The sequence below is a fragment of the Typha angustifolia genome, chromosome 4 (genome assembly GCF_048772165.1).
Source record: "Typha angustifolia cultivar Huaian chromosome 4, ASM4877216v1, whole genome shotgun sequence".
NCBI classification, from domain to species: Eukaryota; Viridiplantae; Streptophyta; class Magnoliopsida; order Poales; family Typhaceae; genus Typha; species Typha angustifolia.
In genome coordinates this window covers 3,522,577-3,547,498 of record NC_133242.1, presented here as the reverse complement: position 1 = coordinate 3,547,498, position 24,922 = coordinate 3,522,577, and the positions used below count along the sequence as shown (strand labels likewise).

At 37.3% G+C, this 24,922-nt stretch overlaps 4 protein-coding genes across 5 annotated transcripts; all 4 read right to left on the bottom strand.

Moving 5' to 3' along the window:
• Positions 1 to 1,040: 1,040 nt before the first annotated feature.
• LOC140758885 (cytochrome P450 81Q32-like) lies at positions 1,041 to 3,223 on the bottom strand. The gene is made up of 3 exons (XM_073095273.1): positions 2,580 to 3,223; positions 2,116 to 2,437; positions 1,041 to 1,807 (listed from the first exon to the last, which is right to left on the bottom strand). The coding sequence occupies exons 1-3, from the start codon at positions 3,182 to 3,184 to the stop codon at positions 1,184 to 1,186; spliced, it is 1,551 nt and encodes a 516-aa protein (XP_072951374.1). The 5' UTR covers positions 3,185 to 3,223; the 3' UTR covers positions 1,041 to 1,183.
• Positions 3,224 to 4,651: 1,428 nt separating this feature from the next.
• On the bottom strand, positions 4,652 to 14,828 carry LOC140759003 (dolichyl-diphosphooligosaccharide--protein glycosyltransferase subunit 2). The gene is made up of 19 exons (XM_073095445.1): positions 14,484 to 14,828; positions 12,782 to 12,974; positions 12,596 to 12,685; positions 12,379 to 12,435; positions 12,223 to 12,292; positions 11,972 to 12,036; positions 10,561 to 10,615; positions 10,219 to 10,346; positions 10,017 to 10,132; positions 8,301 to 8,370; positions 7,936 to 8,040; positions 7,054 to 7,143; positions 6,821 to 6,969; positions 6,258 to 6,369; positions 6,091 to 6,174; positions 5,803 to 5,883; positions 5,499 to 5,723; positions 5,077 to 5,199; positions 4,652 to 4,990 (listed from the first exon to the last, which is right to left on the bottom strand). The coding sequence occupies exons 1-19, from the start codon at positions 14,630 to 14,632 to the stop codon at positions 4,874 to 4,876; spliced, it is 2,079 nt and encodes a 692-aa protein (XP_072951546.1). The 5' UTR covers positions 14,633 to 14,828; the 3' UTR covers positions 4,652 to 4,873.
• Positions 14,829 to 15,613: 785 nt separating this feature from the next.
• On the bottom strand, positions 15,614 to 17,928 carry LOC140759273 (origin of replication complex subunit 5). 2 transcript variants are annotated; one of them, XM_073095786.1, is made up of 5 exons: positions 17,248 to 17,928; positions 17,034 to 17,097; positions 16,530 to 16,952; positions 16,128 to 16,440; positions 15,614 to 16,048 (listed from the first exon to the last, which is right to left on the bottom strand). In XM_073095786.1, the coding sequence occupies exons 1-5, from the start codon at positions 17,813 to 17,815 to the stop codon at positions 15,998 to 16,000; spliced, it is 1,419 nt and encodes a 472-aa protein (XP_072951887.1). In that variant the 5' UTR covers positions 17,816 to 17,928; the 3' UTR covers positions 15,614 to 15,997. The 2 variants fall into 2 exon arrangements, with proteins under 2 accessions (XP_072951887.1, XP_072951886.1); XM_073095785.1 differs by having other exon boundaries at positions 15,615 to 16,048; positions 17,034 to 17,928.
• A 699-nt stretch (positions 17,929 to 18,627) lies between these two features.
• LOC140759705 (GDP-Man:Man(3)GlcNAc(2)-PP-Dol alpha-1,2-mannosyltransferase) lies at positions 18,628 to 24,801 on the bottom strand. Its single transcript, XM_073096338.1, has 7 exons — positions 24,452 to 24,801; positions 23,410 to 23,696; positions 22,481 to 22,667; positions 20,561 to 20,629; positions 20,269 to 20,462; positions 19,326 to 19,435; positions 18,628 to 19,246 (listed from the first exon to the last, which is right to left on the bottom strand). The coding sequence occupies exons 1-7, from the start codon at positions 24,752 to 24,754 to the stop codon at positions 18,996 to 18,998; spliced, it is 1,401 nt and encodes a 466-aa protein (XP_072952439.1). The 5' UTR covers positions 24,755 to 24,801; the 3' UTR covers positions 18,628 to 18,995.
• Positions 24,802 to 24,922: the final 121 nt, after the last annotated feature.

Here is a 24,922-nt window from a genome sequence, read left to right as displayed (position 1 = left end):
TATGACATAATAATTAAGCTAAAAATAATATACCCTGTTTGATAATAGTAAAAGATATTACTGATCTACTATAGTTATCAAATTATTAACTAAATTAAAATAGTTTTTGTCAAGTAAATAGCCACGTAAATTTCTTTTAAATAAACCACTCTCAGATAAAGTAGTTCCCACAGCTTCTTTCGATTTGAACTTACTATTAATTTAGGATAACTTTATTAAGGGCAATAAAAAACTTTCTATCACAAGCGACTCTTTTAAACTATATTACTATGTACGTCTGAAAAAGCCATTTAATAAATTACTTCCACAGACAACAATTTATCTTAGACAACAATTTTTTTATGAATATTATTTGTATTCTAAAATGAGATTATTATGATGTTTAGCTATTATTTCAGAATAAAAAATTTTATTCCAGGCTAAAAAAGAAAAAGTTGTTCTAGTAATAAACGGGAGCTAAAAGTGATGATAATTTGATAAGTAAAAATATGGCTTAAATATATTTTATCACCCTCTACTTATCTCCAAAATTATTTTAACTCTCTATATTTTAAAAAATTTTAAATCAGTCTCTATACTTATAATCAAAACTCTCTATATTTCTATCAAACTTATTCAAAATAAAACTATACTATTTTCCAACCACAATGAACTAAAATTCCTATTAGACTGATTCACCAATTTAACGACATGTTTATTTGCCGGGCAAGGACTAAAAAAGTTGAAGCTCAAAAGACGGTGAAGTAATGCTGCAAGAGAAGCAGAACCTGAAGAGCTAAAGCTAATACATATTTTTCTGTGGGGTGTACTGAATTTTGTAAGTTGAAAATATTCTGTGTTTGATGTGGGTTGTAATGTTTAAACTGTTGGCTTGTCTATCTGAACGGTAGTGTAAGCTTTTTGTTTGGCAATGAAACAGAGCCTATATTGCTTTAAATAAAAAAAATTTATGGGGCTAATATAACAAGGAAAGTCTGAGGTGAACAGCATTAGAGAAAAGTTCAGGACTCAAATTACAACACCAACAATTCCATCCAAAATAGATGAAAGCCGACTATCTTTATTTATTTATTTCATTATAATGGAAAGCCAAAGATCTTACATGATCAACTCTAGACACATAGTGCTTTAACTAATAGAGGCACACAATCCATTCGACAAAATGTCCAAGCTAGCCTCAACTTCAATCTAGATCCTCCGCCGCGAGAACTCTCTCCATATTTTCTCTCGGCATATACATAGCTTCCAAAGCTACAGCTTTCGGCAACGTCAAACCCGACCCTTCACCCAAGTCCACAGCTTCATCTCCAACCCTCCTCCACTCAAAGCACTGCAACAGAGTACCCAACATAATCCCCACCTCTCTAATGGCGAGCGCTTCTCCTGGGCACCTCCTCCTCCCATTCCCGAATGCTATCATGTACTTCTCTCCCCCTTTCTTCTCCATGAACCTCTCAGGTCTGAACTCGTCGGGCTCGTCCCATGTGGCTGGGTCCCTATGGATGGAGTAGGCGTTGACCAATAGCATCGTGCCGCGTGGAATGTCATAGTTATTAAGAACAATGTCATCTCGTGATTCGTGCGGAACGAGCAGAGGCCCGCCGGGGTAGAGGCGAAGAGTCTCTTTTAGGATGCAATGCAGGTACGGGAGATTGGAAAGGTTCGACTCATCTATAAGCCGTTCGTTTCCGACGTGAGTTTCAATCTCAGCTACCGCTTTGATGAGCGTGTGGGGATTGTTCAGCAAAAGGGACATTGCCCATTCGACCGTGTTGGATGTCGTGTCAGTTCCCGCCATTAGCAAACTCTACATATAAGTCATAATTTAGAGGTAATGCTTAAAAAAAAGAGGGAAAAGTCATAATTTACAAGGATTTTTTCATTTCAGTCTTTATTTCAATTTACAATATATATATATTCTCATCATTTTTAATTTTGATCCTTACTTTTTCTTTTTTTTTCATTAAATCATAAAAAATATACTCTACTTGGGGTGTTTCTTAAGATTAATCAAATACTAAATATATGAGTGGCTTACGTGTTCTTTTTGGTATTTATTAGGGGGGGTCTTAGAAGATAGCAATAACCAAAATTAATGTAGGCGTTACTACTTACCATGCAAATCGATTTGATGGTTTGGTCGCTGTAGCTATCCGGTTCTGTTTCCCGTAACGATAGGAGATGATCTATCATCGTCTTCTTCTTTCTTTCTCCTTGGTTGTCCTTGTTCTCTTTCTTGTGCTCATCTACCAGTCTTTGGGAGAAGTCATCAATAACTGCGATTAACCTCTTCATCTCCTTGTTCACCCCTTGAAACAACCCTAGGATGGGCAAGAAGTCCGACAGCGTCGTAGCGCCTCCCATGCCAAAAATCTCCTCCACTACCTCCCTGAACCGCCTTGCGTCCTCCGAACCCTCCGCCGCTTGTCCGAAATACCTACGAAATCCACCATTCCGTATTAGATTAAACTTTTAATAGACAGGATTGATATAGTATCAGAGCAGCAGAGCATAGGTACTTAAATTTCACTAAGAATGCCAAATTATGTTATTAATTAATAGGATTAAGTTAACGGTACCTCTTCCCCGCCATCATCCTCATCATCACATTCAGAGAGAGCTCAAACAACCTCGACTTCAGCTCCACCCTGACGAACGTCGACCCCTGAGATCCGGCGACCTTCTTCCAGTTCAAGAGGAGGCCCCTGGCCATGTGGCGGACCTCTTCGGTCCGGGCGTTCGAGGACAGGAGGAGGCGGTGGGTGGAGAGGAGCTCCACCGCCGCGATGCGGCGGGCGTTGCGCCAATACGGTCCGTAGTTGGCGGCGCCGATGCCATCATATTTGGAGGTGATTTGCTTCTTGGAGGGCAACTGTACTCGATTCGCGAAGGCGAGGTCGTGGGTGGTGAAGCACTCCTCCGCTACGGCGCCGGAGTTGACGACGACGACGGGACGGGAGCCGAAGCGGAGGAAGGTGATGGGGCCGTAGCGGGCGGAGATCCGGGCGAGGGTGTGGTGGAGGGGATTCTTGAACAGATAGAGGTGGCCTATGAAGGGAAGGGCAGGAGGACTCGGTGGGAGCTTCTTCTTCTTCCTGTTGTTGTAGGTAAAGACGAAGAGCTTGATGAGGAAAAGGGCAGCAAACGAAAGGAGGATATTGAGGTAAGAGAAAGATATCTCCATATTGGATAAAGGCCACTAGAATTAAGTTTTCATATGATATGGAGATCTCTGGTCTCGCACCATTATTTATAGGATGATGATATATTTTAACGTCAGCACAAGGTCATCCAGAAGAAATATATTAAGCATGCTTTAAAAGGCAGAGAGGAAGTAACTATTATTATTTTTCTTGTAAATTAAGATTGCATTAATCGGGGGGGAAAAAGAAACAAAGGAGAGGCGCCCAAAGTTACACGATAGTACCCAAAAGTGCCACAAGTATTACTGCACAAAATAGAGGTTTGCTGAGGCATCCTTGAACTTTCCAAAAAGAAAAAAGAGGTCTTTTTGGCCTGATTTGCTAACTAGTTAGCAACCTGACATATAACTGGATTTACTTGTAAGAGTATAACGCAAGTTGTTTTTCTTTTTGGATCGAACATTGGGTTATTTGTATTCAAAATTCACTTGGTTTTCAATGCAGGATCATTTTTGGTTTTGCTTGCACTTAATGTTTTTTTCTTATTTTTTTTTTAATTTTTTAAATTTGAATTTTCTGTCATTTTTTTTATCATCATCTTTTTCTATTGCTTATTTTTTTTAATCTCTTAATCCTTTTTTATATAAGTTTTTAATCGTTCCTTAATTTAATAAAATAAGATATTAATAGGAGATAATTGTGATAATTATAATTAGTTAAATAACTAAAAATATAATTCTCCATGATTATTATTTATTCTATGTCAATTCCAATGGTTAAATATATAAGAGATTATATATATATATATATATATATTTTTTTTTTTAATTATGATTTTATCCAATTAATTTCATAATTTTTGGATATAAGATGATTATCTTTTAAATATATATTTTTTAAAACTATGCATAATTGAAATTTTATAATATAAGTACGAAATTTATATTTAAAGTATAAATTTTATACTTAAACTACGAAATTTTGATTCTACGTAAATAAATTAAACTACAAAATTAGTAATAGTCCTCTGATACAAAACCACAGACATTTGTCACACATCTTCTTGAAAACGTTATCTTTGTAGGGTCTCCACCTTTTTCTTCAAAAATAACAAGAGTGTTTTCTGACGGTTGAAACCAAGATTTTGGGACATAGTATCTGATCCACGAAGAGAACATATGATAGTTGGTAGAAAATATCAGGATACCCACTCCCGAGTGGGTACGAGAGTTAGAGCGTGTCTAAAGTTAATTGATCGCTTGACATAGTCCACAAAGGGCAATAAAAGACTTTCTATCACAAGCGACTCTTTTAAACTATATTACTATGTACGTCTGAGAAAGCTATTTAATAAATTACTTCCATAGACAACAATTTATCTTAAGACTCATTCACTGATGCGGTTCATACGAATGTATGTCGAGTACCGTTTAACCATACAGAGACACTTGCGAAGGCAAATTTGTTATGCACTGGAAACTGGCAAGGATGCGAAACCCACCGAGAAAGATAACAAAGCTACAAAAGTGACTATATATTGTTGCAATAGATAGTTCCATAACTAAATTAAAAGACAACCTCTACAGCTTCTTCCCCTCAAAAAAGGAGAGATAGTTTCAACACCTAAATCTTTTCTTAAGGTGCATAAATTAACAACCATCAACGAAATCAAGAAGTCTACAGTTAAGGTGCCTACAAAAATGAAAGATAACCTGTGTGTAGGTATGTTCTCAAGCAGCCTTCTGTTTAGTTGAGGCAGAAGCGAGATGGGAAAGGGTTCTGTGGCCCACAAACAGAAGAAAAACTCCAAGGAGTCCGAGAATCTTTAAAGTGGTGAAGAGATCCAACTGTTACATAAACAACATAAGGTACAAAATATGAGTTGAATGTAATGTTCTAAATGGAATACTTATGGAAGGGGAATGAAACATACCTTAAGCCAAAAGAGCACGTAGAGCAACAGAACTGCCGCAATGCCGGCATGAAAGAGGATGGAGAATGCAGCTGGCACGGCAGAGGACGGGAAGGCCTTTAAATTCACTCCTAAATGTATCAGCTGGAATTAATTTGTAGGAGTTAGTTAAGATGTGATAGAATGGCGTAAGAATATTTCCAACATCAGAAATTTTTACTGTAAAATAAGGAACTTAAACCCTTCTTTTGGGCTAGAAGCACATGACTAACTGCACTTGATGGAATAGTTAGAGCAGACGTTTAGTTAATACAGTGAGTCCGGTCCAACTTGTTATAGGAACAAAGGAAATGTTAGGAGATAACAGGGAATTTGTAACCCCAGATCTACAAGCTACCATTGCATCTGATATCTATATGTCTGGAAAAAGAAATTAAACCTACCCCCAGTAGAAATCCGACAAGCGGTAAAACCGTGAGAGCCAAAAATGCAAGAGATAGCTCCTTTGGTGGCTTCTTCTCTGGTGCACGGAATATGTGTGATATCTCTTGCTTTGGCCCGAACCTCAAGTAAGGATCGAGAGCTTGCAGTGGAGGGCGTGCTGCTTTTTCTGGTGGTTCTGGTAAGTCTAGATCAACATAACCGAGGGCTCGTATAAATGAGTTCTCCTGTATAGTGACAGAAAAGTTCATAAGAAAGTTTAACTGCTTAATAAGCTAAGATGCCAAAAGTTGCAAGGAGACCCACCATTGCAGCATCACCAACTACAAGTTCAATGTCATATCTTCCAGATAAATAATAAAATCTTTCCACCAGACCAAGGAAATCCTACAAGTTAAGGGACAGAAAATAAGATGCATGATTAGGAATATGCTTTTAAAAACTTAAAACTCTGCATTCAAATACATAATACAACTATTCAGATCCACTCTCTAGATATTGAAGTTATTTAGCAGAAATGTTTATTTAGAGTATCTGGCCAAAATAAGGTTAATGCAACAGCATGTAAAAGAACATAAATGTCAGGATCTTAACTAAAACAAGTTTGAACTGCCTTGCAGAACTCTCGATCACAAATATGTGCTCAACTTTGGTTTCATGCCTCAATTTAAGAAGAACCTGCAAGCACTTTTTACTCTCCATCAAACTGACTAAGAAAAGCAACTTTAGCAAAATATCCATAAAAATTTTCAATTAAAAACCTGATGTGGCTTAAAAGTGTGCCCAAGAGGAGTAGTTAACTGGAAAGATAGCCGCAACTTCTGCAGATGGTTTGCTGATAGCAAAACCGAGGTATCTTTCGATAGATCTAATCTGCAAGGAAAAGACTCAAGAATGACAAGAAGCGGTGTCTAATAATACACTTACAAAATCAGAGTTGAAATATAGCCTGGAAGTAAGACATGCACTATGACAAACATGAGAAGATGCATCAGGATTTAATGAAATAGATTACTAGAGACAAAGCAAAATTCAACAAGAAACAACCAAGCATTGCTATTTGCCAACTCTTCATATTGATTTGTGATCTTTGCTAGATCTTACAGAAGAAACCTCCTGATTTTGAGAATTGAACCATGAAGAAACTGTGAATTAATTAACCAAAAAGAACTTGCTTGTATTTAATTAACAGGGAAACAACAGTCCTAAGACCCCTGAAGCAGGTGAAATCATAAGCATGTAAACAACTGTGCCGTGCCGACAAAAGAAAAGGTTTGAGATTCAATAACTGTCTAAATAAGGAGAAAAATCTTGAAAACCTTACTTTTGTTTGGACTCTACACTTGCAGCATCACTGTCTGAAATTCCAATTTCTGCCTTGTCAACTTTGATTGATCCTGTAAGATATGACACTACGCTTTGTCGTCCACCGGTGGCATAAATATTCACATGTTCTGAGTCATGAAGTGATATCTGCAAGAGATGGATCCCAGCTAATAATCATAAGATATTTTTAAGGTAATAAAGAGAGGATCTAATTAAAAGGTCTAGAAGTACCTGAAAAACTAGTGTATATTTTCCAACATCAATTTTCAGTGGTAAGATATCCAAGTAGTAGATGGCATTTTCAGAGTCAAACTGAAGTTCCTGTAAGAAAACATCCACATAATTATGCCAAAGCTAAAGTTCAACCTGTGCTCTTCTAGAGTGGGCAGCAATACAACAGAATAAGAACACAAATTAAAAGAATCAAAATAAAATAAAAAATCATCCAGATAAATGCATGCAAAAAAACTGTACCTTTGGAGCTTTCTTACCCTTTAATTGAATGGTCAAAGTTTAGTCAATTGCAAAGACCGATAGTTTCAATCCTTTATTGTTTATTCTCTTAGGCCTTGTTTGGTTTGAGAGTAAGTCTCGAACTCAATTACTTAGTGTCGTATCTTAGTTTTAAATTTTGAAAGAGTAAACTTGACTAAATATAAAAAAGATAAAAATATATTTAATTATCGAACCAGTTTAGAGGTCCCTAAACTCCAAAGCAAACAACACCTTAGTTTTGTTAAAGGAATTTAGTTGAATTTTGGTTATACATGTTTTTAAATGGCTAGATCAAAGCAACAGATGTGATTCTTCCATTTGGCATGCATTTGATGCATGGGCAAAAGACTTTCAGGATCAAATATTATGATTTTTTTCTTTCTGGATACAATAAAGTTAATAGATCATGCTTAACAACGTGTAGTAAGGTTCTTCCCTATTGACGTACTACCATCAATTTGGACTTAAAATTTATGCAGCTCTCAATAGTGTCAACAGTAATGCAATCAAAACATACATAGACACACAGCCGAGATTCCTAAAAACATGTACAGCTGAGATACTTTACAACAATCGAGAGCAATGTGTACTGAACAACAATTCAGAGCAATGCGTCACCTTGTTCTCCAGAACTGGGCCGTCTTTTGAAACAGAGCTGAAGACTTGTACCAGATTCACTGTAAGTGGAGGTGCAGCAGAGCCAAATACTGTAGTCACCTCAACCTGATTTAAGTCAAATGATGTGCCCCTCAGTTTAAGAAAGCTAATATAATAAGAGTGTTGTATCCATGAATATCTTCTATAGAAAATACAGGCATCCTATTAACAACATAACTCCAAACAAATGGCCAACAGAAAAATAGAAAAGAAAAGAAGAGATAACAATTTGATACAAGGTTTTGAGCTGAACAAAATCAACAAAAGGTATTAAGAAAGTTCACAAAGCAACCTGATACATGGATGAACATTATAGAGTAAATCACCTTGAGTTGGTCTTTAGAGGTCAATGAAAGAACTGTGGCAGGAAGTGAGAGAATCAGAGGAATGGAGACCCTGTAACCAGCAAAATAGACATGTACACAAGCTCATGAATTCAATAGTATGGAGGAGAACGATATAGTATTCTGTAATCGTGACTTAATCTCTCAGCAGTTAGTAATAAGGTAAAGTCTAAGGATTGCCCTTCTATTCATTTTCAAACAGAAGTATCAACAAAGAGTTCAATCCATATGTATTAATTAAATCATTTGGTAATTGGTCCAGAACTCTACTAAAAATAATTTTGCCTTTTCCATGCCCACCATATAAGCACCTCTATGACCCAGGAGCAGACTGATCCCAGAAAGAAGTAAATCAAGAACAGGATTCGAATCCTGCTTCACAACCAAGTAATGACAAAGGCGGATGTCCACCTCCTATCTTAATTTAACATAAGAGTTTAATTAAATCATTTGGTAGATGGTCCAGAACTCCTCTACTAAAAATAATTTGCCTTTTGTATGTGTACCATATAAGCACCTCTACTGATATGCCTGGTAATATCTTGATGCAGTCTTATATGCTTGACAAAATCATGATGTTATATCATCTATTCATATCTTTCCAGAAGACTATATAGCAAGTTCAGACACAAAAAGTTCCAAAATCATAATAATAATAAATCATACTATATTAGCAGCATAAATTAACGTGTCATTCAAGTCTGGCACTTTGAAAATTTCTAGACTAGACTTCTTATAAAAGACAATTATTGGCGGGCTGCTCCTTGGTTCCATGAGTCAAAAGTACAACCATTAAGGCAGACACTAAGCATGCCCAAAGTTTCACTCATTTAAACTAATCCGCTCTTAGTTGGATTATTTTTCTGTCAGGATATTGTGACCAATTTTTTACAAGACTGACATCTGCAGACAGCTGCTCATGAAAAGTTTTTCCCAAACAGCAATCGGTTTGTCTCTTCCTCTAGCAATCCAGCCTAATATTGTTTGCTTGTATCTGAAGTTCTGAACCATAAAAGCCTAGCAATTTTGTGACAATGAAAAACTGAAATAATAGTCAAGTAATTAACAAAGCAGAAGCACCACAAAACCATGAAAAATGTTTCAAATGAGATACAGGCCTGACAACAATCAATTCTGTCAAAAATCTCCTGCCTAAATTTGTTAGAATTTGATGTTTGAAATATCAAAGCCACTGATCAATTTTCCACCCGAAAAGGAGTAACAACAATGTTATTGCTTATATATATATATATATATATATATATATATATTCCTTTGCAAATTTACTATAAACTGAAGACTAGAAACAAAATAAAAATTGTTGTAGTAAGCATATATTGGTCATTAATATCTAAATATGGATCTCATCACCAGAGATGAGTCTTCTCAGAAGATTCAGCTACATTTCCTATCACATTTACAAATATTAAGTGCATAAATGTTAGTTGACATTTTCTCAACAGAATGAAATAACATAAAATTAATAGTATAGATCTGTATGCCAACAGCATACTGCTAATCTTACGATTAAAAATGAAACAATAACACCTCAAAACTAATGATGAGAATATTAAAACAACACAAGTATGATGCAAGTATAGCTTATATGTAAAAAGTAAAAACAGCTGCTACATAGTACATACAGTACTCTAGAATACATAGGTAAAACAGAGAATATAACTGTCAGAAATTACTTGCCTATTGTTCTCCAAGCATGACAAAGATTCTATCTGGTTAAAGAAATCCGTTGTACTACCAGGAAGTCCTATACTGAGAAAAAAATTTGCCAAGCCTAACATTTTATCGCCTGGAATCTGCAAATTCAGATTTACGAATTGCATGACAGAAATTAAAAATAGCATAACGATTTATCAATATTCAAGAGAAAAGATCAACTCACATTCAACTTCCCTGAATTAACTGCTGCAAAAGCAGTAACACCCTGCACTACCGATGTGGAAGTTGCAAGGGGGCCCTTGTAGTCGACAGCATCAACATGCTTCTCGTCGAAGTACAATGTTCCGTCATCTGCATTTTACCAAGCCAAATATAGCAAATCAACAATCAGGTAATTTGAAAAGGTTAAAGAAGTCAAATTGACATCTCTGGTTTTCAGAAGTATAGAAGATCAGAAAGGAGAAAGAAAAGTATGCCCCCGCTAGTGTGGTTCTATCAATTGACCAAGATGCAACCAAAAAAAACTTGAGAAGAGCATAAAATGTTAAAGTCGAGAGAAGCATACCATAGCTTTTAATGCTATCAAACAGCTTGGCAATGTCATTCTTCACGATTCCAATCTGCCAAGTAGTACTTCAATACGATTAAATTGGACTACAAAAGAAAATTATAAAGTAGAGATCTGCTGAAAGGTAGTCAGATATAATACACATTACATTGAAAAGGGAAAGGATAGAGTATAAGATACACTAATGACAATTCTATAAAGAAATGAAATGAGTGTTAAATCATATGTATGTAGGTCTGTTAATCTTGCCTGAAGATAAAATTCTCAATCTTCACAAGTGTGCATGAGAGTGAGATTTCTAGTAATTACGTGAAAAAATTAGAAATACTGCATGTTGCATAAACATGCACACTTATACTTTATATATCAAATTCAAAGAAGCACAACTAAAAGATCGAGGTAATCGATTCTCTTCTCCATTATCTTCGAGCCACCTGACTGGCACTATTTATTTCTTCCAACCTCCAGTTCTAAGTGAAAAACCACCTATCTGAGCATGCTCATGTTTTGCGGAGCAAAATTGTGTGTCACATTCTCATATTCATTCTTCTTAGGGCAATCTTCTTTAATGTCAATAATATATGCAAACATACAAAAGCCATTAACAACACCACCATTCTCAGTATCTTGTATTTGCACCCATTATTTCCCAGAACTAACAATTCCTTTCGGATTGCTGTCAAGGGACAGTATAACACGTCTGTGTAATGTGGAGACATAGGCAGGTACATATACGGCCACTATCTGGAAAATTTTGAAAATACAAAAAAAATTAAAATATCTTGATGTGAAATATAGATAATAGACACTTCTCTGTGTAAAGAACTTATTGTGTATGTCTATCAATAGTTGTAGTTAAGAAAAAAATATAACACTAAGGCTACATATTCAAATGTGGGTCATATGCAGGTTATCACTGCGCAAGGTGGCATAGGGACTGCAAACGCCTAGGCAGCAGCCTATGCAGGCGCATGGACTGCTTTTACAGCAGTGGCTGGTTTGACAATATCTTGAGTTTATCTTTTTGAGACATATATCTAGTGTCAAAATGATTGAAACCTGTGGCAATAAAATAGGCATTGTGAATGAGCAACGTAGTGTTACGTATAAACAAATACTTCATGTTAGATGGATCCAGCATGTCACAACCATATCTGGCCCTTCTGTTTGAGCAGGGATGAATTCCTGGAAGGCCTACTAAAGCTCAACACTTGCGAAGGCCAATAAAAAGAATATAAAATTCCCAAGTTATGTAACTAGAAAAAAGATAACAGCAATTGCAGCGCAAATTTAAAAACTTAAAATAAGGAAGATTGTAATTCTTCACTGGGTGAAATCTTATTGGGTCGACATGCCTTTCAAAAATAAAACATCAAATCAGGCAAGCTACATACACTGATATACCTACCATAGATTGATCCAACTCTCCACCAGCCAATGAAATAACTCCTGCTAGCGCTTCAAGTGCTTTTCCTGCGAAAGCATTATATAGAATAAATAAATATGAGCAAGCACAACATTTACAAGCACTAGTTCTTTTTTAGTAAAAGAAGACAAGTCAAAAGTATCAATAGAACAGAAAATTAGAATTGATATCAATAGAACAGAGAACCCCACAGATTATACTCATTAACATCCTAAGAGAAAAAGAACCAATACCAGCAGCAAATGTGCTAGATTCAGCATTGTTGGTATCATAACGCCATCTTCCGTCACTTTGACTAAGTGCCTGCAGCAAGAACCATTTTACAATTTTTTTTGTCAAAATTGGCAACACAACAAGGAATTTCACAAAAGAGCATCAATATACATCACCTTTATCGCATGAAATGTACCATCAGCATCAGATAAAATAACATCATGGCCTTGATCCTGAGTAGAGCATAGAACCAGAACAGGTATTTAGTGCTTAAACAACAAACATCACAAAGCATGAATACAAAAACAAAAGTATAAGTGAACCACAATTTATGGAGCACCTTTGCAATCAAGCAGTAACTAGCAAATTGAACATGCTACAGTAAGACATTACCTTGATACTAAGCAAGCCTCCAATAGAGTAGTAGAGTTCCAATAGTGAATTTGCATTTTTAATGGCAGCTTGAAGTTTTGAATCAACATCCTAAGAAGGAATAAGAATTATTCTCATATAAGTATATAAACATGTAAATCAACAAGTGCATATTTCACAATAGAGTATAAGGGCTTATATTTGTACATCATAGATGCTGCTATGAATCTGACATCCCAAGATGTTGTTGATCCTTAGTGCATAGAACAAGTCCTTTGATTTAGAGGTTGATGATCCAATTCTCTCAACAATGTCTACACATGTTTTGCGACTTGTTTCAATACTCCTTTCAAGTTTAAGTACCTGAAATGTTCTTAGTGCCTCGTAATTTTCTTCCAAACTGTAAAAAGAATGCAAGATAATAATTAGCTATTGTAGCACTAAAATCTGAATTCTGAAATACAAAGTATGAATTACATTTACAATTTTAGTTGGAATCATGGAGCTTCACTTTCTATGCAGTTCAGTTAGGGATTTCAGCCGTCTAAGACAGGCACCAACAGAGAGCGAAGGAAGAAAAACACCAATAGCTTAATAACACAACAAACTATATTGTGCATTCACTATACTTTCTTGTGTATAGAAAAAGAGGAACACAGAGGCCTAGAACCATCAAGGCCCAGGCCAGAGTACAACAAAGAATCCATAGTATGAATAATTTAGCACCTTAAGTTTAATGATACCATACATGTATGGCATATTCCTACTTTTCTACTTATTATTATCTTTTCTATGCAACTCAATGGATGTAACCTTCAAAATTTAAGATACTGTACACAAGATAGACCATGTTTGGTAAATTTATGTCATTCTAATATTTCATTATTTCACACTTTCCTAATTCATATAAAAATTCCAAAAACAAAAAATAAAGAAAGCCAAAATTGAAATTCCTATTGGGCCAACTGATACAAAAACTAGTACTTCAATCTTTAGCAAAGATTTAGACCTCAGATGAATTTCATAATGTCATCTTCTTGTTAAAGAAAAAGGTAGCTTTACATCAACAGTAAAATAAAAAAGATTAGGTACGAGGTAAAATTGGATGTGCTCATGTAAGCACTAGGCTGATGGGTTACATGAGAAATAAAGGAGCTTAGCCATCCATAGTCATATACAAGCACATTTAAACAAAACATTAAACCCAGAACTGATAATAGACATGGAATGATAAACATTATATGTAGGGAAGATTAATTCTACTACCCCTTCAACATTAGAAAATTACCAAATTCATGAAACAAAAGGATATATATATATATAATTATCCAGAAAGAGCCAGTAAGGATGTCCAGGATCAAATAGAGATACCACTGTATTCATTTTCACCCCATCGAACTAACAAATGAGGAAAAACGCAGAAAGTGCACAACACGATGCAAGCCGACTTTAATCCACCAACAGTCATAACCCAATACTTCATAAAGAACAGACTTGAAGAAAACACAGAGAAACTCAGAGATAAAATTCACGAGATGCACTCACTCTTCGCTATCTGACTCCTACACAGACGAAGGATAAATGAAGGCAAGAAGATCACATGACACGCCAGTAGATTTGATAAACTTAATTAAGGCCAAATTTTTACGAGTGGAAGAGTTAAGCAATGCGAGTATGCAGCTAAGTTATCGAACTGAATCTAATAACACACTTAAATGACAATTTATCTACAAAAAGACGACCATTCTATCAACTCCCGCAGCATACAAAATTTACAAATTCCAACGATCCCAGTACAAAGATCAGATCCACCGAGCTACCGAGACGAAGATTCAATCAGACTTATTCGAATCCGGAACAGAAATAGAAGAATGCTATAACGTAGCGCGATATCGTTAAGCATCCGTACCTTCCGAACGATCCATCGATCGGCACGAACAGCTCCAAAGCAGCAGATCGGTGGGCATCGGAGATGGGGCGAATCCCAGAGGCGTTGGATGCGAAACAAATCGCACAGATCAGAACCAGAAGCCCAAGAAATCCGAGGTCTCTGGCCATGCCTGACGGATGAAGAAGAGATCGACAGGACGGAATGCGATCAATTGGGTAGATCGAGACAGAAATTAGATCTAGGGTTCGAGAGATCGAAGAGCGCAACTAAGGTTTTCTCCTCAAATGACTCGCTCCCATTTAGGGTTTATCCGAGGGAGACGACTTCGAACAGCGACGAGAGAGCCAGAGAGAGAGAGAGGCAGGAGGGCTGCTCGTTCTGCTCTCTATTAAACGGCACGGAGATCCTTCTAATCAGAAGTTGATCGTCTGCAGCACCGCTGTAGGAATTTGTTTCATGCAGCTAATTGGCACCAATTGGCTATTAGGTGGAAGTGTGAAACGTTGTGAAATGTCTTATGCAGGAAATTCCTACAGTCTAAGACGCAGACGATTAGCCTTTGTAAGGCAGGCGTCCCAGGGCGTTATAGGCTTTCTTAATAGGCCCAATGGGCCTACTAAATATTGGACCTCAACTTATTTGCCTATGTAGGAGCCGGGTTTCAAGTTTAACATAATTAGATTTAGATCAGAATTGGGTTGATTATCTATCCCAATTATTTTAAAAGGTTATGTTTGTGTTCATTACCTCAATCTTTTATGCCCGGTAAAAGAAAGTAGAGGGTAAACAAAATGCATTACTATTTAACAATATTCCACTTCAATTAACTGTAATGGAAATTCTATTCCCCAAACTTAAGGAATATGAAATTAAGATTTCCAGTGTTGCTCTTTCTCTGAACAGCAACTCCTACAGCATCAAGTAGAAGGGGCCCAGAAGAAATGGACATCTACCATGGTAAACTTACTATATAATCTGGCAAAGCATATCAAGGAGAATGCTGTGTGGAGTGTCACTTGCATCTGTGTCCAATCAACCGCATACCAATAGAGTTGTTAAAATCAAAGAAGCTTCTTCTTCTTTTTTTACAACATAAGGAACACAAGAATAAGGTACAAGACTACTTGAGAAGAGAATTCCTGACACAAGGTGGTGGTTCCTTCAATATTTCCACAATCAACTCGGGTGCATTGCAAACAGAGAGATATAACCTTGCAAGTTTCATAGTGTACTGTAAATTTCAGCATCCGCAGTCATCACAATGCATCTGGCAGTGTTTACAAATTACAGAGATAGCTAATCATATGAGATCTTGACATCAATTTGGATGGAGGAAAATAAAAAAGAATCAAACTTACCTCGCTCTGCCCCATAAAAATGCTCAAAGTTAAGTTGAAACAAAGAAAATAACTTATGATACAATTGCTTCTCGAGATCCTAATTGAATAGGGTGGTTAGATACAAGTCTAACGATCTAAATTGTATGAACATCTAACTGCCTAAATGCATTGCTACGACAGTAGTTCCGAAGGCTATCTTCTGTACATGTACTTTGACAACGGGAAGTTAATACTCCTTGCAACCTGGAGCATATTAGAACCACTATTCAGAAACTGGACAACAATAATAGCAAGTAAAATATTTGGTAGAAAGCTTGTTTACCTTAAATGCCAAATCTTCGTCAACAGTAGAACGATATCTACCAGAACCTTCCAGTGGGCAGCTTCCACTCTTGTGTAGAAAGTTAGCATTGCAAAGAGTAGACAGCTGCAGTAAAGCATCAGACATTAAACTGATTCTCCCATTTATAGTTGTCACCCCATCTCCAATCTGCTCTTCTTCAAGTGCGTCTTCCGACAGTGATGTGATGCACTGAAATATAGCTAACAATCTCTCTAATGGAAAGCTTCCCGGTCCCTTGATAAGCATTTCTTCGGCCTTATCGTCCATGTTGTCGATTGATGTCTGTGAGCTCCTGCAATAAATATAACATTTTGATATTAGATCAAATACTCTTGATCATAGAAGCAGCAAAGAAAAAGTAAAGTAACACATAACACATACTTCCTCTTCCGCTTACGGCTACTGGATCCTCCAGTTGAGTCAAACAGAGCTGCATCAAGGGTGGCTGGGTTCCTGGATGCAAGAAATGCAGAAAGAAGAAGGTACTTGGCAGACACAGACATGTGAAAATCCAATTCAGCAGATGCATCCTTGCCACCACATTTTTTCCTAATACTTCCCGTCTTAGTAGAAACTCCCTCCTTATTGGCTTCAAAAGAATCCTTCAAAGGAATACTGAATGTCTCATTTAGAGAAGCAGCTAGGTGTGGTTGAAGGTAAACAAACAACCTTCTCTTCATAATTTCGTCAGGAACAAGTTTCAAATCAGTTAAAGGTTCACAATATTTCCTAAACAATGGCTCGAATGCAGTTGCGAGCTCGTCAACACGCCTAGTTACTCTTACAAAGGGCTTCAGAACTACACTGCTCATTCACAATAGACAGAATCCAATTAATAACAGCAACAACAACGAGAAAAGAAATCCAACTTGATCGTTTTGTTACCTTAGGAATGAGGAATAGAGTTTTGGGTTCTCTTGGTTTCGCATAAAAATGCTATGGAGATCATCTGCAGTGTAATCAGGGAAATAAACACTATTGGGTTCAATAGAACCAGTCATCGAGTAGTACGCATCCGGCGTCGCACTACTGACATAGATCAAACCTAATTCAGGAATCTTCAAGATATCGAACAACCTGAATAGAAGAGAGATAATACCAGAACTCCTTATCCAACCACGGATAAGCTCCACATTATCGAAGACCAAATAAATCATGGAGGTCTCCTTCGAACCCAATTTTCTCAAGGCATCTCTAAGCAAATCGACGAACTCCGACGGCCTCTCGCAGCGCTTGGTGCTCGAGTACCCATCACGCTTGTTCCTATTATATAGCAGCAACTGGTTTAGGACCGTTTCGAATAGGATTCTTGGGCTATGGCAAGAGCGGCAGCTCGCGTAGACAAAGGGACGATTCAAATGGCGGAATACTTGGAGAACCGTGCTCGTCTTGCCAGTGGAGGCGCGGCCGTATAAGAGGAGTGGGAGCATGGGGGAGTTCCGGGGGCCGATTAGGCGCACGATGTCGAGGATTTGGGGTTTCCTACCGGGGAGATTGGAGAGGAGTTGGGACAAAGAGATGGGTGGTTGAGGGAATAAGAGATGGTCAGGGAGAGAGGGAGGGGTTTGGGGGTGGATTGAGGGGTTTGGAGAAGTGGCGAGGGAGGAGGAGGAGGAGCGGGTTGCTCTTTTGGGAGTCGCTTGTGGTGTTTTCTCTTCGTTACCCATCAAGTGTTTGTTGTTTTGCTTCAATGGGGGTGGATCGGAGTAGGATTCTTGGTTCGCCGAAGGAGAAGGGTCTTGGGAGCAAAAGCTTCGTAGCTTGGTTTTGGGCCGTTCCACTTCCCGCCCTCTCGCGTTTGGTAGAACCCTAGGAGGGATTTGCTTTAAGATACGAGTCAAGGAGGCCAACGATCCACGAATCAACGGTGATGTACGTTTCAAATTAGTCTCTTTCCTTTTCAAAGGGATTAAGATGGAACGGTAACTTTCTTCTTTGCCAAATTGTTCCTCTTTATTTTAGCCAAAACTTATTTCCATTGGTCACAGGGCTTTTGTAATTTAATTTCATTTAATTTTTTAATTTGATATATAAAATTAAGTACATATAGTTTTAATAGTCAATGCATATTTTGTTATATACGCAATACATATTAAAATCTATTATTATAAATTAAAAAATTAAATGTAACTAAATTGTGAAAGCCTCTTGGTATAACAAAGTGAAGTTTTTTTTAATAATGTTGTGAAAAAAATTAGTTGCAATATAGTAGAAACTTCTCTTAGGAAGAAAAAATACTTCATGCAGTAGAAAAGGATATATAGAGGCATATATAGTATCTCCTAAGGAGCTTCATCAGTTCATCTATGCACGATCCATGATCATCCATCAAATCCTTCACGTCATGCATGACAGATACTCAATAGTGAATCTGTAGGTTGTGATAAAATTCACATGGATGGCAATCCCTATTGGAGAAAGATAACTAAAACGATCATCGACAACGAAACAATGAAACGATCAACTTAACAAAGGCAAGAAACAGAAGACTCATTCTATATTTCTAGTAAAGCTTCTGAATCCAAGAAGCCCAAAGTAATACAATCATCCTTAATATCTCATTACAAAAAAGAGGAATTTAGTGTAACATCAATTCATCCTATGTCTGCCAGGAAAAAGTAGGTTTCACCAGATGAATCATTGCCCTCCTGTGTAAAATAGATAATTGCATGTCCTAGAATTTCCAGCAAAACAACTAAACATCTTCGACTTAGTTGGCTATGAAGATACATCCGTGTTGGAGGCAGTTTGAGAAAGAAGAATATTGCATCTCAGAAGTGTGACAGGCTCCCTTTTGTGATGTTAGTATCTTCTTTTGTATATAAGACAGAAGCAGCTCGACATGCACTATGAAGGATCTTTACCTGCGGAAAAAACTGGATGAATTGCAGACTTAAAATCTTCATAGAACTTCTGCTGCGAAAACCTCTGAGCACGCCTTCTTGCTGCAGCAGCGATTACTTGCCTCTCTGATTCTGACATCCTTAAAACTTTGAGGATTGCATCAGCGTATTCTTCTATTGTAGAAGCTAGAAATCCAGTTTGATGTCCATCCTCTTCTAGCACTATGTCCATCCTCGGGCCTGCTGAATTGTGGGCTGAGAAAGGAAACAACCTCGTGGTAAGATCACATATATGTATCTATGAGTGTAGGATACTATTGAGATATTTACTGACCGATTGGAATAGCAGCAGCTGCCATGTACTCAACAACACTTATTCCAAAATGCTCATCAATCATGGAGTGAAGCCCTGCAACGGCACCTCCCAGTAGTTGTATCAAGTCCCTGAGATCACAAAGCAAAATGGGATTTGACTTAGAAGAATGCAATTAAATCTCAACAGGCATTCAAGGAAGACTATAAGACGCATATATACAATGTCAGATATGGTTTTGGAAATGGGACACATCTTTGCAGCTTGTCTCCTCTGATATCCCTCAATAAAAACTATCAATTCAGTAGAAAGGCCCTGCCCCCAACATGGTGGAAGTTTCTTCATTATGTCATAAAGAACAGCAGCTGCTGTAGGTCAGTCACAGCCACATATGCTTGATTACATCCTACAGTGCACTTCATATTGTTGGATAAATTATGGCAGGAGATAAAACTTATACTTGCTCAGCAGATATCTGGACCTAGTGCTTGGAAAAAAGATCCTTTTAAACCTGGAGGGCAGGTTTTGCTGCTAGGATCTTTTAAGACCATTTACAGCATTATCAATTTATGCCAAAGTAAATAAAATAAAGCACTCCATCATAATAATTAGCAATAATTCCACTAGCCATATCTTTGCACTAATGTCTAACAAGGAACCTTGCTCCCGATGCAGGATAAATTTTGTAAATCTGCAATTCAATATCTTTGTCACCGTTGAACATCATACTTCCATTCCAAAGTATTGAATAACTATAATAGATGATTCTTGCCATACCCAAGATTTAATTCTTATTTAATAATTGGATACATGAAAGAAACTGTCTAACAAGAAATGGTATCGTGATGAGTATCATACAAAATAAGTACCATATGAGGAAAAGATTAATAAGATACTCGGAGCTTTAGCGTCAAGGATGTTAAATTTATATCTGACAGGAACATTATATAAAAAGAAGCCAAACCTGTACATCACATCCTTGTGGAACTCAACATATTCATCCATATGTAGTTCACTAGATCTTTCTTTAAGAGCTTGTAATCTCTCCAGATCTCCATTATTTCGACAACTGCCTACAAACTGGAGCTTTGGTCTAGGAAATTCTGGCTCTAGTCTTTGAACAGCAAGTGAGAATGCCTCCAGCTGAAGAGCATGAGCCTGGAAAGTGGAAAAGGCTATAGATGTAACTAGCATGACATGATCTGAGCAATGGTCTTCACAGGATCCAACGAGATGTATAATATTCATAAACAAACCTTTTCCGGGCGAAACTGTGCAACAGATATAATAACAGGAACCTTGCTTGGTTTTTCCAAGGGAAGTATCTGTTTAAAACATTTAAAGTTGCTCGATCAATGCTGACAAAAAATGTGAAAAACATCTGCAAAGAGCATATACCAAATATAGTTATGATAAAAGTCAAACATCAAGTGAACTAGCTAAGGGGATATATATATATATATATATATATATATATATATATATATATATTTTTTTTTTTTTTTTTTTTTTTTTTTTTTTTCTGAATGGCATTTTTGACGGCCACCATGTCGGAGCAAGCACACCGACCACCCCAACATCTCGACTGGCGCTGGTGAAAGGTGTTAACTCGTCTTTGCGAGCTGCCTAAGCACTGAAAAGCGCTAGGTGGGCCGATTTACTGAGCTGGCGGTTCGGCCAGCTAAATCGTAAAACTATGGAAGTGGGTCAGATCGGAAGCGGATATGGGTAAGTTATATATATACATACATAAAAAAAACCTATTCTCTCTCTCAATCCTCTCTTGCCCCGTTGCAGCGTCATCGCGGCATTACTCGATCTTGTTTACCAAACCCTAAACCCCTCTTTCTCTTCCTCTCCGACTCTCTCTTCCACAGTTGGTGGCAGCGGCGGCAGCGAAGACTCTCTTTCTCTATGCTCTCTAGATCCTCCTCTCTCGTGCAACTATGAGCACAAAGTGTGGATGGCAACGGACGCCGGGCCTCTCCCTCACTCTCTCTCTTTCACTCACTCACTCTCTCTCCCACTTCTTCCCACCAACGACAAAGACTGATTGTGATGTTATTTTTAATTTTCTATCTTAATTAGTTAATATATTATGCTAGGCAATTAATCTATTGTGTTAATTTGGTTTAGTGCACTATTAAATTTTTATATATACTATATTGGTTATATAGAAGTGTATAATGAATATTATACATACATACATACATACATATATATATATATATATATATATATATATATATTCATTTTATATTAAAAATGCTAGATCGCCTTATCACTCACCTTGTCACCCGCCTTCCACCTAGGTGCTAGGCGGTAAGGTGACTGGCCGCCTTTCAAAATATTGATATATTGATATATATATATATATGCATTTCTAAAAGGAATTAAAACCCCTTGTCTAGATAAAAGTTGAGCCAATTTTGGCATCCAAAAGAACACGACAATGGAAATACCTAGAAGAATGTTCTATAACAATGTACAACAACAATAAATTTTTTATTGGGTCAAATCTATAGCCTTTTGATAGTATCTGGCTATCTGCGCCACAAAGAAAAATATTGTAGGCAATTGGCAAAGTTGCAACTTATTTAGTTTTTCTCTTTCACGACTTAGGCAGTTAATTCATGCCAGGGATATAATGTTTTAGCTGAAGCATAGTAAGAAATAAACATTAGTAAAAATTGTTGGCATAATAGTCTAAAAATGAAGGGTACAGCCTCTCTGGCCTGCTACTTAGCAAACAAAGAGAGAGACAGAGAGAGAGAGAGAGAGAGAGAGAAAATAAAGATGCAGGAAAGGGCTATCACTACTCAGTCAAACACCCAAAGCAATTGAAATTTCCATGGTAGTGATTCGTGACATAACATGATCAGAGAATTTTAAAAATTTATATCTTAGTAACAATCTTATTCATCTAGAACAATAAGAAAAATTTTAAGAAAATATTAAAAGCAAAGACTACTCTGTCATTTCTCAGTTCAATGGGCTCATCATCGTTCTGTGATAGTATGATACTGAGGAGAAGAATATTCACTAGACATATAATTTATCAAAAAATGCAGTGGAAGCTAGAAACTAGGCCAAAATTACAGAATAATGGAAGGAGGAAAGAAAAGTTTAATATTCTTTGAAGCCATAAATTGGTGTAAACAGGTGATACAACATACCTGAAGAGCAGAAGTGTCACAGGGAGGGTACACTCTCTTAGTACGTTCTGGAATCTTCCACAACCTTTCAATGTGAGATCTTGTCCATGAGGAATTCACCATTGCAAGATCTACACAGGATCCAACCAACCCATACAACCAACTAAAGAATCTATAGTAGATGATCTTGCATCTGGATAGCCAAATACTACAACCAAAAGAAAAGGAATCGTAAGCTACTACACTTGTTCCCATTAAAAAAGCATATGTAGACCTATTTTAAAACTTCACCTAGAGAGTATAGAAGCCTACCGAATCAAACTCACCCTTTAAATCACAACTTATGAATTCATCACTTACTGGAGCATTCTCCATTTCTTTATTAATATAAGAAGATGCAGCTATATAGAGACTAAAAGCTAAAACAGGAAACAATTTTATAGGTCAAAGCAATCCTCTTTTGATATCTCAGTGTCAGTCATGTATAACCTTCTTATAATAATGCAAAAAACAGTAACACCTACAAGCACAAAAACAAAATGCCCAAAGAAAGAAAGAGGCATAGCATGGGAAAGAAACCATTCCAGTTGTTCATCTCCTGTCCAAGATGCCACGGACTATCTATAGCAGCACAGCATAATTATCTCCTCTTGCATTTCTTAGCAGAAACCATTTTCATTGCGTTCCCTTAAACTTTGATGGGACCACAATTCCTTATACTCTCCATAAGATTGGTAGCAAGATTAGTCTGTCTAACAACGGTGTCTTGTCTTTTTCATAGAATTGTTGCTAGAGATGATAAAAGCTGCAATTACATACAAAGCTCTAGGAGGTACTGCAGAACCAGCATCCGAAAATGAATACAAACTGAGGAAAACAGATGCAAGAATGCTCAACGGATAATACATAACTATAAAATCATAGACACAAACTTCAAATGTATTGCATACCTTCTGGCAATCAGTGCATCATTGTTATACATTGAACTACGCTCACAAATGCGCGCAACCATATCTGAGCTGATAGTTGGGTAGTGAGTATAGCAAATAACTTTACAACCAAACATCCGAGCAAGTGGGTATGTAAAAGCATAACCACTTGTATCAATGTAAAACTGAGGGGTGAATTTGCACAGAGCTTCCCATGAAAGATAAATTGAGCCAAGACTTTGTCCAATCATAGTAAAGTGAGGATAGGTATGTTCCTCAATCCATTTCCTTCTAGACAAGCGGACTACCTAAAATTGGAAGTAGTCAAACTAATAAACCAGATAACTTTTGAAACCAAAACTACATTAAGCGCATTCTATAGATGGTAAAATCATGTCTCTCTCCATACACAAACTAGAAATTGAGTATTTGACCTAAAACAACATTTTAATGCAGCAAAGAACTGTTACATAATGACAGCAAGTGGCAGACAATTTCCAATTTCAATAGCCAATCAAGTCAGCAAATAGCATTAGAATAAGCAACCAAATTCCAAGTCAATGGGCCTAAAATGAAAAGCCGACTATCAGAAATAAGATGGATGCATCTCTTTCTACAAGTTGGTAACTTATTATGTGTGCTTGAATAGGTGATCAGACTTCTTGAAGTAATGAAAGTAAAGTGTTCTTCCACTTAAGTTAACCCAAAAACCAGAATACTTATTTTAATGAACAATGCATCCATAACTTTCACGATAATCAAGACCTTTGTCAACGAAGCATCAAGCTACTCCACAGTCCAGTATCATAAACAAAGATAGTTGGGGAAAGGAGAAAACTTTTAAGCGGAATTACTAAAAATCTATAGCAGTATCAATTAGAAAGTGAATTTTTCATAAGGCCAATCAAAAGTTCCCCATATCAGATACCTTAAATGATTCTATGATCGATTGAAAGCAAAAGGCGCAACAAAATTCAATATTTAAGACAAAATTATCACAAATACATAAAATCTCACAGAGGAGAAAGAAAGGAAAAGCAACTTTGCAAGAATTCAGGCAAACCTGAGGAGGGCGAAGCAACTCTACTCCGAAACGATCAAGCGCCCGAGCAGTCAAACTCTGCGAAGAGGCATCGTCCCCAGTGTAGATGGCACAATCTAGACCAGGGTTCTCTTCTTGCACTGCTCTCACTGCACACCATAGCACCCTCTCGCCGCCGCCGCCGTCGTTCGTGTATGGGTGGAAGAAACCCACCGCTTTCCTCCTCCTCCTCCTCCTCGCGGTGATCACCACGGTGGAGAGGGAGACGAGTACTAGGGTTACGAGGGTGGAGATTAGGGTCAGAAGCAAGACCCAGATCGCCATGGAAGCGTAGAAGATCTTCGAGAGATCGTAGAAGGCAAAAGAAAAGAGTTTCCTTAGAAACCGGCAACTAGTTATCGACTTTGTGCCTTGGGCATGAATTCGGCAAATGGCGGACCTCTGTCCATCCTTACAAGCGAGTCGGCTGGGTTAGCTCTCTCGCCACCGACT